The following is a 16,845-nucleotide window of genomic DNA, read 5'->3' as shown; positions in this document are numbered from 1 at the left end:
GCTGTCAGGCAGCTTTCAAGACAAGTTGTATTCCTTAGGGATGCCGGGGGAAAATAAATAAAAACATTTTTAAATGCTGTGTTTTCTTGTAAGCATCTAATATACATGACATCTGTTTCTGGTGTTTCCTATAATTCATAATTTGGGGGGAAGTAGAAGAGAAACGATAGTTTTTGCAAACACAGCAAGGACATTCTGAGTCTGGAAATCTACCAAATCTACTAAGACCTGGTGATCAGAAAAGAGATATGAACAGTTAAATCAGAGAAATAAATGATAAAATAGAGCCATACTAAAAAAATTAATATGGACAATAGTAAAATTCTAGAAAAAGGCCCTGAATTATTACTAATGTGAGATTATGAAATTCAGAGCTGTGTCAATTACCTAAATCTTCATCAGAAAGAATATTATAATCTAAGATAGTTTTTCAATGTCTCAGAGAAGAAAACGTGTAATCACTGCTTTCATTTAGGGCTAAAGAATGATTTCAGCTTTTGGAAATCCAATCTTTTCTTTAACAAACATTAATGAAAGTGGGAGGTAATTGCCCCATTAAAAAAAATCAGACAGAAAGTTGCTTTCTCTAAGTATGATTATTTCCTTATCAAAACATTCATGGGAGATCATGGAGAAGCCTCATCTCACTCAAAAACTGCCACTTATTTTGATGCACAAAGAATTCTGCAGTTTCCCCCCATATATTCCCTAAAATGCTTCCAATTGAGGATATCATATGTCTTCTCTTCCATCTATAAGTGATTAATACTAGAAGACCAAAACAGTAAACTCTCTATAGGACTTCAGATGTGCTTTCGCAAATATTGTGTCCCATTTAATCCTTGCAATAACCCTGTATGTCTGTTGCTATATGTGGAAACAGAGGGAAGAGAGGATAAATGACTTACTCAAATTCACACAAAATGTACATGGCCAAGACAAGACTGGTAGTTACATTCCCTGATACTACTTGGGTCCCTTAAAACCTCTAGAAAGGTGAAAACTTTGGTCAATTATTTAAATGCTTCCAAATATATAGTTGCCTGGAGTCACAAAGACACAGTTTAAGTATCCCTCAATAAAAATGGCTGGCAATCAATCACTCACTCCTATCTCAGGAGAGGCGCTCGTTTCAAAGGATTGTCTATTGCAGCATTTATCATGTCTCCAAGGCATATTTCCATTGCTCAATCAGCTCCAAAGGACAAGCGTGTCATCATCTTTCAATGCTCTGGTGCAACACTTTAAAATTATAGAATTCACATAGGACTAAGTCTGGCACTAAAAGCAGGAGGCATATTCAGCTTGAGTTTGTGGAAGCTTCCCTTCAATCTTGCCAATTTTTACTAGTAGAAATGGTTTCAGAGCCAGCATGGGGTTACTTGGGGTTACTTAAGGAGCTCATGATGAAAATAGGGAAATAAGATAAAGGGGGGGGGTCACAATGATAATGGAGCCCAGGAAAAAGTGCAGAAGTCCTCTTTGGGCATAGTGGCTACATACATTTTTGAATCTCATGAATATGACCAATATAGCTTGGACATCTGGATCATTTACACACAACAAACACTTTTTCTTCAAAGTAGCACCCAGCTACTTGCAACAACCCCCAAGCCCACCTTGCCTATAGTAAGGAAGAAGGAATACCTAAATTGATTACCATATTAAAGCCAAATACCTAAACTCTACAGTGTTTCACCTCTGATGGCCTCAAATAGCTAATGAGGATTGTATGTCCAATTTCAAGTTTGTTTTTTGTCTGTTTTGGCAAGGGGGGAGTAAACAGTGGGTAGCTACAAAATGCAATTGAAGTTAACAACCACAGGTTTTTGGCCTTTAGGAATAATATTTTTAACAGAAAAACAACACTTTTGAATAAGAAGTAATCAGCTGGCTTAACAAAAATTTAACTTAACAAAAGTTAAATTATCTGTACAATATGTAATTTCTTAATTGCTAATAATCTATTCTGTACCATGTTAATTAAGAAGAAAAGTACTGAGTTAGTCTTTTGGAGGGGATTTGAGACTCAAAATAATTAAACCCCGGGCAAATTCAAGGCATAAACATACAGAGATTAGTACAGAATGAAAACTAACTTGATCACATAACTATTTCTTACCATAAACAGTATTTTTCCTCAGTTAACCTAAAATATTTGTTGCACTACATTATGGACGTATTCTTCACAAACAGACAAAATTACCAAATTTTGACTCAAGAACTATTTCACAGTATAGCTAGGACATTCTGCCCTGATGTAGGCTAAATTAGTAACTGGAGAAAGATAGCAATAATTTTTATGGCTTTTAGAAAAATAGAATAACAGATTTTTATATAATATAATGAAACCAAACTCCTATTTAAGAGGCTCAGATGACATATATATATATGTATATATATATATATATACACATATACATATATATACACATACATATATACATATACTGAATCAAATCATCATAATAGAATGAAATAGTATTTCAGGAAATATTTTTCCTTAATTTTTAAACAGCCTGATGTTTTAACAAAAAAATCTGTGAATAATATGTTCAAACTTCAGGCTTCCAGAAAAACTGAAACATTAAAATGTAAAGCCATTCATTTCAACAGTGAAGTGACTTAACTGAAATGCTTTAGCACTTACACTATAAAACAAAAATCACACTAGTTAACACAATCTATTTTTATGTGGTATCTATGAGAAAGAAAATAAACAGAAATACAGAAAATAAATATGAAACAGTACAAAACAGAAGAAGCTGTGCTAAGAAACTCCAGCAGAAGGAGCTGTAGAAATGAAGAACTTAACATTTCGCACTGACCAAGAAAGGGATTTTGAAAAATGAGGTATCTACTTGAATCTTATAGATCTGAGTACAAGTAATAGCTAATCAGTTATTTAGCATGCAATTGGCATTTAGGGACATGTTTTCTTTATGTGTAAAATGAAATGCTTGGAATAGATATTCTCCGAGTCCCCACAATCTATTTGATAATGCATGAGGCACCATGCCAGGTATCCTAAGAAATATAGTTTATAAGCTGGTCCTACACTCTGGAAGCATACAATTCTTTGGGAGAGATAAAATGTACAAATATCTAGATTTCAAAGTAGAACTAAACATACTGAGAGAGCTTTAAGTGGAATAAAAATGCTGTAGGGGGGATAAAATCTGCCTGAGAGATATGTACCACATAAGACTATAAAATGGGAAAAAGGGACCCCTCGGATATTCTAAAAAGATCTTAAGTATATTTGGGAAACACATATAAACCCAGGAAATAAAAATGAATAGGATTTAAAAATATATAACTATACCCTTAATGCTTACAATTCAGGAAATGGAAGCCATGCACAGAGATAAATATGGATTAGTTTAGGTTTCTTTTTCAAAGTTCTGATGCTTGTAAGTGAACACTAATGCAGCAAACTAGGCATTAAAAGTACTGGACTATACACATTTCATATTAGAATATAACTTGGAAAACAAACTACAAGAGCAATTTTACCATTTCAAAAATGCCCAAAGTAACCCAATAGCCATATCTGGAATTGACTTTACCTTGTGAAGTGCTTGCAGACAGTGTATCAGCAAAGGAATCGCTTTCTGGGTCAATAAGAGAATCTCCCAGAGTTTCACCCATAACAGCATGGAAGAGGGATTTGCTGTAATTCACACTGATATTTTGTCTATTTCTTGCAAAAGACCAATCCATTAAAAGAAAAGGACTTGCAGTAGTAGAACTTGTGAACACAACCAATGAGTTAAGACATCAGTTTCCAAATATTTTGGAGAGGTGGGAATAAATCCACAAAGGACCAGGCCTGAATTGGCTGGCACTGTCCTGCTGGAGAGCCAGCTGTGACAAATATTGTGTCATAATGTTGCTCACTGCTTTGGCAAGACTTGGTACATTACAAGGAAAACATTGCCACACTGTCTCGCCAGTGACCCACATGTTCTGTGTCTTGTGAGGGGCGTGAGTTGTACAGTATTTAGAGCTAACAGAGCAAAGAGATCATTCAGTTTTCGATTGCTTCTTAAATGGGAAACTTTACATCTCTGGGTTATGAAATACCAGATAAACTTACTTGGACAAAGTTTTTTCTAGCTGCCTGTTCCTGGTGCAATCTCTAATCATATTATCTGAAGAAAGCTATTTAATTCAAACATGTACTTGTATTTTAAAATTCGACACTGGCATGCTACTGAAATATTATTTTCTGAGGCATTTGTCCCACCCCTTGACAAAGGCCAAAATGATACTGACAAATTCTATAAGATTAAATAGTTGAGAGCCACAGTTTAGATTTGCTCTATCAGGGTTTGCTTTTTAAAAACTTGATGATTAAGTTTATCTATCACTAGCAGAGAGAGTAATGCTGCATCAAGGTCTGAACGTAGCTGATGTTTAAATGATAAATGCCATGTCATAACAGAAAAAGTGGAGTTCTCTCTGAGAAGAATAATGCATTAGCAGAAAAAAAAAAAGACTCACACTGATAGGTTGGCGAGGAACTGTGGTCAGTTTTGTAATCAGGAAAAAGCTGGCTTCTTGCTCAAGTCCTTTGCCCTTTCTGGCAAGGAGAAACACAAGCAGTGCCAAACTTCAGTGTGGAAGCTGGTCTCCACTTGTCCTATACGTGGCCTGATAGAATTGCAGTGACTTATGGATTTAATCAAGATACCCCACATAGGGCGATGATCAGATGGCATTAATTCCCTTAGACTTATCCCAATGTTCCCCCAAGTGGCCTAAGTATCTATCAGTTTCATCTACATTGAGTAACTGGTCATCCTGCCAGGGGACTAGTCAAAGTTTCCCTGGTAATCATGGAGCAAACAGCTTGGTGGGGAAAACGCATACTTGGGTCTCAACAGCCCAGAATAAAGTGGAGAGTTGGGCATTTGTATTGCTTAAAAACCTTAAAAAAACCCAAAAAGCTTTTACTCAGGTAGTTCAAGTGAAAGCAAGCTTCTTGACAGTCCAAATGACTGAGGAAATTATAGGTGTGTAGAATTAGTTTTGTCTATATTCAACTTGAACTGTCAATAAAGGAGTTTCTCCTTCCCTTTCAAAGCTGGGAAATTTCCTTGTATTACAGACACAATGATAATAGTTAAAAGTGTGATTAGTCTACGATTTTTGGTTGAATATAATGATAGATCAAAGTCAACTCTAGAAGTCAAGGACAATTTCCTTGTTAATAAAACAGAACAAAAATTTAAGCCCATTCTGCTTATGGATGCTCTTCCTCAATGTCCCAAGATGTGCTTGAGTCTGGAAGGCAAATTTTAGCTTTCTTCCTATGAAATGGCAGTTTCTCCCTCAATTCCCTATCCTCTCCCCATTCTTGCTTTCAGATTCCAATGTCTCCCCAACTTTAAAAAAAGTTTATTAAAATGTTAAGATTATGCCAGAGTATAAGAAGGACAAAACGGGCAGAAGGATACAATTTTAGAATGAAACTTTTTATAAAAGTCTAACACTCTGTTAATAAGATGAGAAAATAAGGCCCCCAAATGACAAGTACACTCTCCAGGTTAAACAGTTAGGTAGTGACGTGGAACTAGAATCTAGGTTTTTAGGTATCTAATTCACCAGCCAGCCTACTATTGGCCTTCCCCAACTTCTACTCTTAAAAGTGTCTAAATTACCTCTTTTAATAAATCAGTCACCACAGGGACAGAGTATAGAGTGAGTTAAGGGGAAAATATGTTAACTCTTTCACGGAATATCAGTCAATAACTGTCATTCATTTTTCAATACCCATAGATATGGAATTGGTGTGGGGAGTTTCTCAATGCCTTTTTCTCCCTTATTCCTACATTTCTTCAACGATGATGTAGGTCATTCAGGCTACATAATTTTATCTAGGGAGATCAGTTTAGTTTCTGAGGCCAAAGGCATTAAGCTGGTCCTCCAGTTGGATAGTGGTCTCTTCTGCTATTCAGACAATACACAGATCCGTTCTTTCCAACTATCATCAAAGGGACTAATTTCTGGATTCTTTACCTACTATTACTTCTATTCTCTTTTTTTCCCCCCTCAGACACCATTCAACTTGTCTGTCTACTGTTGCCCAATCCCCTAACAGTTCTCACTCACACTATGCTTTAGTTATTCAAATATAGAATTATTTTTAACAGCTAATTATTCTCTAACATCTGAATCTAATGGCATCTACTCCCCCTGGATGGTATTGTTTGAGAGCAACAACCTGTCCTATTCACTGTATTTCACTCATTTATTTGTTCAACAAATGTTTATTGGCAAAAAATCAGAATATATTGGCAGGCCTTGAGTTAGGTGCTGGCTTAATGAACAAGATGGATGTATTCTTATCTTGTGGATTTCAAAAATAGTCATAAACAAAAATTACAATTTTTATCAACAATTTTTATCAACGTGTAGATTGTAGGCTCAGTAAATGTTGCCTAAACTCTTGACAGCATATCAAGCAATACAGAAAACATCCCAAGTTGCTAACAAAATACTCATACAATGTGGATTTCTAATCATATTTTTAATGTTAGTAACAATATTTATTTTTTTAAGATTTATTTATTTGAGAGAGAGAAAGAGTGTGAGCGGGGGAAGGGGCAGAGGGAGAAGGAGAGAATCTCAAGCAGACTCCCCGCTGAGCGTGGAACCGCACAGAGCTCAATCCCAGGACCTGGAGATTATGACCTGAGCTGAAACCAAGAGTCCAATGCTCAACTGACTGAGCTACCCGGCACCCCAGTAACAATATTTTAATATTTTGTATCACACTATAACACCAGGTCACTGAGAAATAACATGTTCATGTGGATATTAAAATGGACAAAAATAAATGGAATCAATCCCAATTTGTATTTAATTAGGAATGTGCTTTGCCCTGAGATACTGAAAAGACTTATTTTATTTTACAGTGATCCATCCAGGTATTCCTCAAATATTTACCAAATACCTTCTGAGTGCCAGATATTAGTCTAGATATAGGAGATAAATTCATTAATAATCCAAAGTTCCTATCCTCAATAAGTTTATATTTAACTATATTCACCAAAATTATCCAAATATACCTGAAAGAGTGATCCTTTAGCTCATTTAACTTTGAAGGTCAATTAGCATGCACTGATATAAGAAATAATACATTTGCTTAAATGAAGTCATTCCTATCAATGGACAGTATATGATCAACAGAAAATTTATGAGAGTTTTGACATGCATGTGACTATTTCTATCTTCAAGGCCTTAAGATTCCCCAGTGTCCTACCCTTCATAATATCAAAATCTAAAGAATATTACAATAAGATGCATAAAAGAGCATGCTGGTAAATGGGACTATAATGTAAGATGTTGGAGCTGTAGACCATATCTAGGTGTTTTGCACACCAATTGCATATCAGTACTTTGCATCTGAAGGGTACCTCTACAAAGAAGTCTATGGCTTTCCATCCTATGGAGAACCCCCTTTGAAGGCTAGTCCTTGCTAATTCAGCAGAGTGAAGAGGAATGGTAGAAGACCACCTTCCTAATGCACTTGCACAAAAGCTAACTCAGCTTCTTCTATTATGGGATGCAGGGATCTGTGTGATATAGAAGGTCATCTCCTCTTGGACTTTGGAGACATATGGGGTATGGATGTGACTGTGGGTAGAGTAGGCATGAACAGCAAGAGAAAGAATGAAGATAATTAGGAATGGCCATATAGTGAGGAGGCTGAAAAACTTATTTCTGTCCTAGTTTATGACATTAGGACAAAAATGTAATTTGGTATTTGAGAAGGCTATGCTTCAGTATTTTGTTTTCAGTATTATTTATGATTCCTGTCTTTAGCCAAAAGGATCTGAATATTACTCAGCCAAAAAACTCCCAAAATTTTAGTACACTTACAAGAAGGCAACTGGACTAATAACAGCTATGCATGTCTAAAAATCCATAGTTAATAAAATCATAGTATTATATATGTAAAGTGTTTGTAAAAACATTATTCAGGGGCACCGAGGTGGCTCAGTCATTAAGCGTCTGCCTTCGGCTCAGGTCATGATCCCAGGGTCCTGGGATCGAGCCCCGCGTCGGGCTCCCTGCTCAGCGGGAAGCCTGCTTCTCCCTCTCCCACTCCCCCTGCTTGTGTTCCCTCTCTTGTTGTGTCTCTCTCTCTGTCAAATAAATAAATAAAATCTTTAAAAAAATAAATAAAAGCATTATTCAGTGTTTAGAATAATTTATATCTAATATATCCATAAAATAGAATATTAAATACTTTTTGTGTTGTGTTACTTTTGAAAGCTAATTAAAACCTGCTTTTTTTGGCTGTAGGTTAAATCTGGATTTTATCCTCTAGAGTAAAATTGAATTTTTTTCTAAAGATTTTATTTATTTATTTGAGAGAGAGAGCACATGAGAGGGGGGAGGGTCAGAGGGAGGAGCAAACTCCCTGCTGAGCAGGGAGCCTGATGCGGGACTCGATCCAGGGACTCCAGGATCATGACCTGAGCCGAAGGCAGTCGCTTAACCAACTGAGCCAACCAGGCACCCTAAAATTGAATTTTTAAAACTGCTTTAATTGCTTCCTTTTTCTTTTATGTAAAATAAGCTATGTTATAGTATTGGTATCAAATAGTGTGTACAGTATTTTTTTGTTGTTGTAACCCCATTTTAAAAGCGCTTCATTTAATGCTTCAGGCGCTACGAATACTTATGTTGGCCCCTAAAGGTTAGTAGCTCCTCAGGAGAACAAGATTGAACACCTCTTTGTATCTCTAGAGCCTAGCAGTGTCTCTAGTTGGCACAGAACATGTTTATTATTTTTGTTGATGTTGAGAATCATGAAAGAACAGCTGCTTGCACATCTGTCTCACACAGATCATTCAAAGAAGAGTTTAGAGACCTAATGAACTGACAACAACATCACTAATGTGCTTGTTCCAACAAGACATTCCCCTGTGGTACTCTGAAGGACACCAGAATAATCGCGAACAAGCAGAATGGCTACCTGGCTCAGTGCTCCCCCTACCCAGAACTGCTGCCTTTTCCTACTCCACTTCAAGCTGGCTCAGAACTCTAGCTTCTGGCTGTGGTTGCATCAATTCAGGGTTTCTTCATAGTCACAGGGGACACAACATGGAAGAAATGATGTTCCAATGGGACACAAGCCTAACAGAGGAACAAATAATCCTGTATCGTAAGATGTAAATTCCACTGCGACCATTACAGCAAGGCTGGTACTCCCATGGAAAGAGACAAAGGAAGGTTGCTGTTGAGAACATTTGTGTTTTTTTTTTTTTTTTTTTAAAGGCAAAGTCCATTCTTCTTTAATCAAAAACAATAATTTGGTTCAGATTTTCAAAAAAAGTAACATTTTCTATACAGGATTGATATTTCAAACTAATATACCATTTTGATTTAAAGAAACACCAACTGAAAATTTCCTTTTCTTTTCCCCTTTCAAAAGTTAACTTGCCAGTAATATCTGAAAAAGAGCCTAACCTGTCTAACTACTTTCTAGGGATCAACTAAACACTTTTCAAATTACTGTACCTTTGAACCAACGACATCTCACCTTAACTATGTTTAAGTTGTCTTTGCCTATAATATCTGAAGTTCTCCAGTAATGTGGTTCCAAGCATGATAAGATACAATGGGCTGTATTATCAACTGACCTAGATTTACATTGTGTAAAATCCTAAACCTCTAAAACATATCTTCTTCACGTTCAGGTTTTAACAATTAATTTTTCAAGATCAGATATGGAGATTCCCTAGGTAACATATCTTATCACTGGTGAACCACACTAGAATTTCACAAACATCCTAAAGCAAGCTCAGAGCCACAGTGCTATACACAAGTTCAGTTTATGTAAAATAAACAATTTACCAGTTCTGCAACTGTACCAAAGGAAATATATGGATTATTGAGATCACAGGCTTATAAAACTTAATACTGGGGAGATTAATATATTCAAACTCTTTTAATTTTTCACATAAAGAAAATGAGTTCCAGAAAAATGAAATGATTTGCCCAAGGTATTACCCAGATAATTAGCAGCAGAGTTTGAACTAAACATCAGGTTTCTTCATTCCCAGTCCAAAGCACCAAACTGTGCTCTGTCATGAAAATGATGCAATAAAATGTTCAAATAAATTGTTCCGATCCATTATCCTTAATGCCAACAATTATGTTAGAAGTCTATCAGCATGAAAGCATTTGTACTATGATATGATTCACTTAATGTGCATGAATCACCAATGAGAATGCTATAGTTCATCACAGAGTTTAGAGACTTTGCTTTCTACAAAGTACTCAAAAACAACTTGGTAAATAAAATCCAGCAATATTTGAGCTATCAATTCAGGAATTCATTTTGCTGACAAATGTCCTTTTGCCTCATTCATATATTCTTTAAGAGTCATCCTAGCATTCTGAAGTTCTTCAGGTAGAAACAGTTGTCTTTTCTACCGCCATAGTTCTTTGTTCTTATGAAACTAATAAAATTACTACTTGAAATCTTCCACTTTGCAGTAATAATACTGTAATTTTTTTAAAAAGTACATTAGAGCCGTATGGTGTTTTTAACCTCATTTGAAATTCACAATGCCACTGGGAGGTTATTCAAAGCAAAACAAGAAAATAATAGCAAGTACCAAATAGGGCTTCAATATGGAACCTGGTAATGGATTTGGGTCATAGAGTTTTACTTTACTTTCTATTTATAAAGTTATACTTTATTTTCTATCAACTCTGTAAATGCTATCATGAATAAAATGGTCTACTACTAAGTGAACTTGTAAAGTTCATACTTGTTTTTGAGGATTCCACACTCTACTTGTATACCATTTCTTCATGAAACATATTTATGTTCATGGAACATATTTAAAAGCAATAGCAGGTAATATAAGATGTTAACAATAGGAGAAATTGGGTGAGGGTTATATTAATACCTCTTCAACTTCTTTGTAAATCTAAAATTACCCCAAAATAAAAACTTCATTTAAAAGAATAAAAGCGATAATAATGTCAGTTGATGGCTGCTTTTTATTACTTTATTAATCAAGTTTTCATGTATAAGATTTAAATTTTTGATAAGAATTCATAAAATTATAATTTTGGGAGCCTATTCTGTTCCAGGCACTGATTTATTTCAATTGTCTTTAGTTCTCACAATTATTCTTTTAGATGAGAAAAGAGAGGTTTAGAGAAATAAGGTGACTTGCCAAAAGTAAAAATGCTTGCAATCGATAGAGTTTGAATTCAAAGCCAGGTCTGTGTGACTTTTTATACCACACCGACTAAAGACAAATAGGCAAAGTTTTACAGCCACAAACTATTACCAGATGTTTTTGAAAGATAAGAAAGTGTTTTCTAGTCTTTGTACCTTCTTTCCTCAAAGGAAACGTATTTATTTTCCTTAAAGGACAAAGTACACTGTTCCTTTTCTGCATATTGTTGTTTAATAATCTTATTATTACAAAACCAGTCTATATTCATTGTTGCAAATTTAAAAACTAAATTATTTCTACTACTCAGAGAGCATCAATGTTGAACTGTGTTTCTCTCATTGGTTCTTTTTCTGAGCATATGTATGATCCTAAGTATATACAATACTTAAGTACATACATACAGTATTTGTATTTTTTAAATAAAAACGAGATATGGTACTTAGTGGCAACCTGCTTCTTCAAGTCAATTAATATCAAGTCATTTCAAATAATATCCATCCATATTTAAAATTCCCCAAGCTGACCCAAAATGTTCCTTTACAGCTGGTTTGTTTCAAACCTGAATCTAATCCAGGATGATGAAATGCATCTGGTTATAATGTCCCTTAAGTCTTTTTAAAAGACTTTCCTTAATTTTAAGGCCACTGACCAGTTGAAGAGATAAGGCCAGTTATTATGTAGAATGTTTCACCCTCTGGATTTGTCTGGTTGCTTTCTTGTGGTATCGTTTAGCTTGCTGCTCTATCCCTGTGTTACTTGTAAACTGGGTGTTATATTTAAAGATCTATGAATTCAAGTTAAACATTTTTTACTTGAATGTAACACAGGTAATATTCTAGACTTCCTATTCGATTACAGCAGAGACACAGCATATGACTGACCACTGATGATGTTAAGATCAACTACTAATTTAGAATGATGACAGTCAGATCTTTCCATTGTAAGGTTCCTTTTTTCTCCTTGCAACTAGAAAGTAATCTGTGTGCTGTGACTTTGGCATATAAGGATGTTCAGTTTCACCAACTGCTCATTTAAAGATTTTAACACATTTAATGATCTTCTCCTGAACCACTACTTTGAGTTTATGAAATGAAGCTTTTCTAATTCTATCACTCCTTCTGCATTTGTTTTTTTAAAGATTTATTTATTTGACAGAAAGGGACACAGCGAGAGAGAGAACACAAGCAGGGGGACTGGGAGAGGGAAATGCAGGCCTCCTGCTGAGCAGGAAGCCCAATGTGGGGCTCCATCCCAGGACTCTGGGATCATGACCTGAGCTGAAGGCAGACGCTTGGAAACAACTGAGCCACCCGAGGCGCCCCCCTCCTTCTGCATTTGTTAGCTGCCCTTTTCTGATGAGGCAGAGCTTTCCTTTGGGAAGTATAACTATGCGGATACCTTGAAACAGTTCCTACTACAAAGGAAGAATAAATATCTCATCTGTTCTCTGTCATTAAAAAGGTAGATATCTTCAACACCAAACTTTCTTAGTTGGGCATATCTGTATCTTCTGTTCATTGAATGTTCCCATCATAAAATATTTATATACCTAAGTTTCTTTTTCAATCATTTCCAAGGAATTTGATTTCAACTTCAATTTTCTGTTATCCTTGGTCCTGACAGTTACAACCGGGACATCCATCCACTGGTTCTTTTACTTTTTATGGCATATACAAAACCACTTATCACACCCTAATAAAATAACTAATGCTTTAGTTTTACCTAACAATTTCCATCAACAGGGACTTTCAGTTTTTATCAAATGTTTATTCCTAAATTATAGGGAATACGTAGAATACACACTTAACTGGTTCTTCCAAAACTGTATTGTGTGTCAGCAAAGCTTTAGGAAGAGAGTCTAAGATTCCTGACAGGTTTATGGACTAATTAAACCACATTCCAACCACCAAGTTTGTTCTTTATACCCCAAGGTTGCTTTTCTTCAGATACACTAAGCTCTAGGAAGTAAGATGCTATGTTTCTATATTTACAAACATAAACCCCATTGTAATAAACTTCTCATTTTAAACATCCAAAAACTTCTTATTGAACACAAAAGGAAGGCGAAGACAGACAGGAAATAACTTTTTCAATTCTAAAATGAACACACACACTCCAATAGAAATAAAAACAAAACTGAGTCTTAAAGTCAGTCCTTCTTCTAATTATGTTTTTATTTTTCTATTGCACACAGTCAGATGAATAGCTCAAAATGCCTAAAGTCATTCTGGGCAAGTTGACAAGGATCCTACACATTGAAATGAGAAGTGGGAAGAAGGCCAGATTGCTTCATTGTTACTTGGGAATCCGAGGAGGTGGACAAGCCAGAATCTTGATGGGGATCCAAAGGGTACAACTTCTTCCTTAGGCAGCAGGAGGAAACAATGGGCCAGATTTTCATACTGTGTCATTTTATAGGATGATTCCATTGTATCGTCCATTGTTTCTTTCATGTACTGCCTGAAGGGGAAGTGTATTGTTATCTATGGAAGAGCATCCATAAGAGTTCTAGAGGATGAGAACAGAGCCTCTGGGAGATTAATGAATGATGCGGCACTCAGTCTAGTATGGAAATTTCAGATAAACATTTTGGGAACTGCGTACTCAAAAGACCTATGCCTTAAGGTGAGGAAGTTTAACTGACCAAGAGTTAATGAGACAAGGAATATGCCAAGCTGATTAAAGGGACTTTGAAAAGAACATTTGGGGAGGGGGGGACAATAAATAGGAGCTTGAGAAAGGATAACAGAAATGTGGAGATGAGGTTGTTGTATCTACAGGAAGTCTTAGAGAACATATAATCTAACTCTTCATTTGCAGATGGGGAAACCAAGGCAGAGAGAGGTTAAGTGACTTGCTGAGGCCTTGCCCAAGATTTAATACAGAGTTAATGCCAAAGTCAAAGCTAGAATAGAATCCATGATCCCCTAAGTACTAGATGCTCTCTCCAGTTCCGTTAAAATAGTGTTTTTTTTCAATCAGGTCTCCTTACCATGGGGGAGGGATATCTATGGATATATACTTCTGGGAAGTCCTACTTAAAAAAAAAAAGAAAAAAAAACTTTATAAAAAGCTTTATTAACAACTTTATTGAGGTGTATTTTTATATCATAAAATTCATTTCAAGTGTACAATTGAATGAAATCTGGTAAATTTACCAAGTTTTGCAACCATCTTCATAAATCAGTTTTAGAACATTTTTATCACCCAGTAAAATCTTTCATGCTGATTTACTATCAATCCCAGTTCCCCACCCCCAATCCCAGGCAACCGCAAATCTACTTTTCTGCCTTTATAGATTTGCTTTTACTGGACATTCTGTATAAATGTAATCATGCAATATATGGTCTTGTGTCTGGCTTTCATTTTTTTTTTTTTTTATTATTAAGGAGGCTCCATGCCCAACGTGGGGCTTCAACTCACAACCCTGAGATCAAGAGTCAATTAAATGCTCTACTGACGAAGCCAGTCAGGCACCTCTCTGGCTTTTTTTACCTAGGATTATTGTTTTGAGGCTCATCCATGTGGTAGCATGTATCAGTAGTGAGTTCCTTTTTACCGATGAAGAATCTAGGTCAGGCCATATATGAGTACACGATATTTTGGCTATTCATTTAGTTGATGGACAATGAAACTGTTTCCCATTTTTGATAAAAAATTTTAATTCTATATTTTTAATATTCCTTTCATTCTAATGATAAAAAACTGAAATAATTTATATTTTACATTATCTGGCTATCTGGATTATCTAGATGATTTTGTAACCAAATACACACAGGTTCAGTGCCACAGTTTGTATTTATGATTTCACAAACTCAAATATGGTTCCCAGGATTACTACTTTAGTTGTCCAGGATTCATGACAGAAGGACACAGGTAGACTTTTAACATGTAAATGATCCATTTAAGTTAAGTGAAAACCAAATGAGGCCCAGTAATATTGTCAAGAGGACTGTTTCACAGAAGAGTTCAGTCAGAGAAAAGTTGAGGGAGAATTTAATCAGATATATGGCACTGAGGAGCACAGGGTTTAGAACCTCAAAAACAGGTGCTACAGCAGTCATTTCCATTTTGAATTATTAATTTGGATGTTAAGAATTTTGTTATTTGATTCATTTCGGTTGTATGTAAGAGCTATATGCATCAAAAATTTATAGCTAGTTTTGTACATATTTAAGTTACGTTACAATAAAAAGTATGTGAACGCTGAGAACCATAAGACATTTTTCCTTAAAAGAAGTCTGTGCTTGGGGTGCCTGGGTGGCTCAGTCATTAAGCGTCTGCTTTTGGCTCAGGTCATGATCCCAAGGTCCTGGGATCAAGCCCCACATCGGGCTCCCTGCTGGGCAGGAACCCTGCTTTTTCCTCTCCCAATCCCCCTGCTTGTGTTCCCTCTCTCGCTGTCTCTGTCAAATAAATAAATAAAATCTTAAAAAAAAAAAAGGAAGTCTGTGCTTTTACTCAAATACTAATAAGAAGTAGCTATATAAAATAACTGAACCAGACTTTAAAAGTGTTTCTTACCCTCTCATTTTATAGATAATGAAAAAAGTAGATGATCTTACAAAATGATACAGCTAGTTAGTGATTGAGCTAGGTCTAAAATACAGACTCTTCCCTGCCATCACTATAAAACATTTTCTCCAAGTTGTATATTGTTAATCTCATTGAGCCTTTAGTCATTTTATAAATAAGATATTCACTGAGATTGAGACATGAAACAGAATCTTTTTCTGAACCATATTTTTCTACCAATGACTGAATAATGATTATAATCCAAACCTTTAACTGAGGATCTAACACCTGGTATTCACATAGCTGGCATGGGGAAGAAGAAAAGATGTTTTACTTAAATTCAAGAGTCAAGAGGCAGAATGGTACACATAACTGGAAAGTGGAAGACCAGGGTTCAACCTTCAGTTCTGCCACTAACTCTGTTTACAAACTCAGGCAAGTCACAATGATTCTGGTCGTAATTCCCAATTTTTAAAGTGGAAATAAGAAAAGGCTGGTAGAGTAGATGACTTCTACCATTTCCATTTAGCTCTTCCATTCAATGAATTACAAGTGTTTAGGTCTCATCTATCATAAACTCTTGTCCCTAGTTAGAATCACACCTAACCTCTGCATAGGTTAATAATATTGCTATAATCCACCCACACATCCACCTACTCATCCACCTTATTGTTTACTATTTCCTAACATGTAACTTAAGTTCTATTCAAAAGGATATATCTAGTCACTCCTATGTACCTGTGGCATATGGTAAATGTTCAATAAATGTGGAGTAGATGCATTAATGTGTGAATGAATGTGTATTTCTTATATTCTGTCATCCACCAGGACTTGTTTCTGGCTTCTTGATCTTATTTATAACATTTAAGGATATTTTCTTGATTAGCACAAAGTAAATGCTCTTTGAACATCAATTTATTATTTCTAACGCCAAATAATTCATTTACATAGAGTCAATACCACATAATTTACAGCTAAGTTGTTTCATAGATATGTGTTTTATTCCTCCAGGTATATTGTCAAGTCCTTTGGAAACATAAGAGGGTATGCTTTTTACTTCATTTATTCTTTTTATTACAGCACTAGATGTTCAAGATTTAACTGACTGTTAATT

General features: G+C 35.5%; 1 protein-coding gene across 7 annotated transcripts in view; it reads right to left on the bottom strand.

Annotated features, from left to right (window-relative positions):
• Window positions 1-16,845, bottom strand: part of PPARG (peroxisome proliferator activated receptor gamma) — a 131,239-nt gene that overhangs the window by 66,649 nt on the left and 47,745 nt on the right. For 2 of the 7 annotated variants that reach the window (XM_027586520.1, XM_027586526.2), the window contains exon 1: window positions 3,570-3,737. The exons of 4 other annotated variants lie outside the window; for them this stretch is intronic. In XM_027586520.1, coding sequence (XP_027442321.1) covers window positions 3,570-3,723 — 154 coding nt within the window. In that variant the 5' untranslated portion in view covers window positions 3,724-3,737. Of the gene's footprint in view, window positions 1-3,569; window positions 3,745-16,845 lie in introns of those variants that run through there. One more of the 7 variants, XM_027586521.1, reaches the window with a different exon arrangement.

The sequence above is a fragment of the Zalophus californianus genome, chromosome 1, assembly GCF_009762305.2.
Source record: "Zalophus californianus isolate mZalCal1 chromosome 1, mZalCal1.pri.v2, whole genome shotgun sequence".
Taxonomy (NCBI): domain Eukaryota; kingdom Metazoa; phylum Chordata; class Mammalia; order Carnivora; family Otariidae; genus Zalophus; species Zalophus californianus.
The sequence above is the reverse complement of the archived record's forward strand: the minus strand, read 5'-3'. Positions and strand labels throughout refer to the sequence as shown.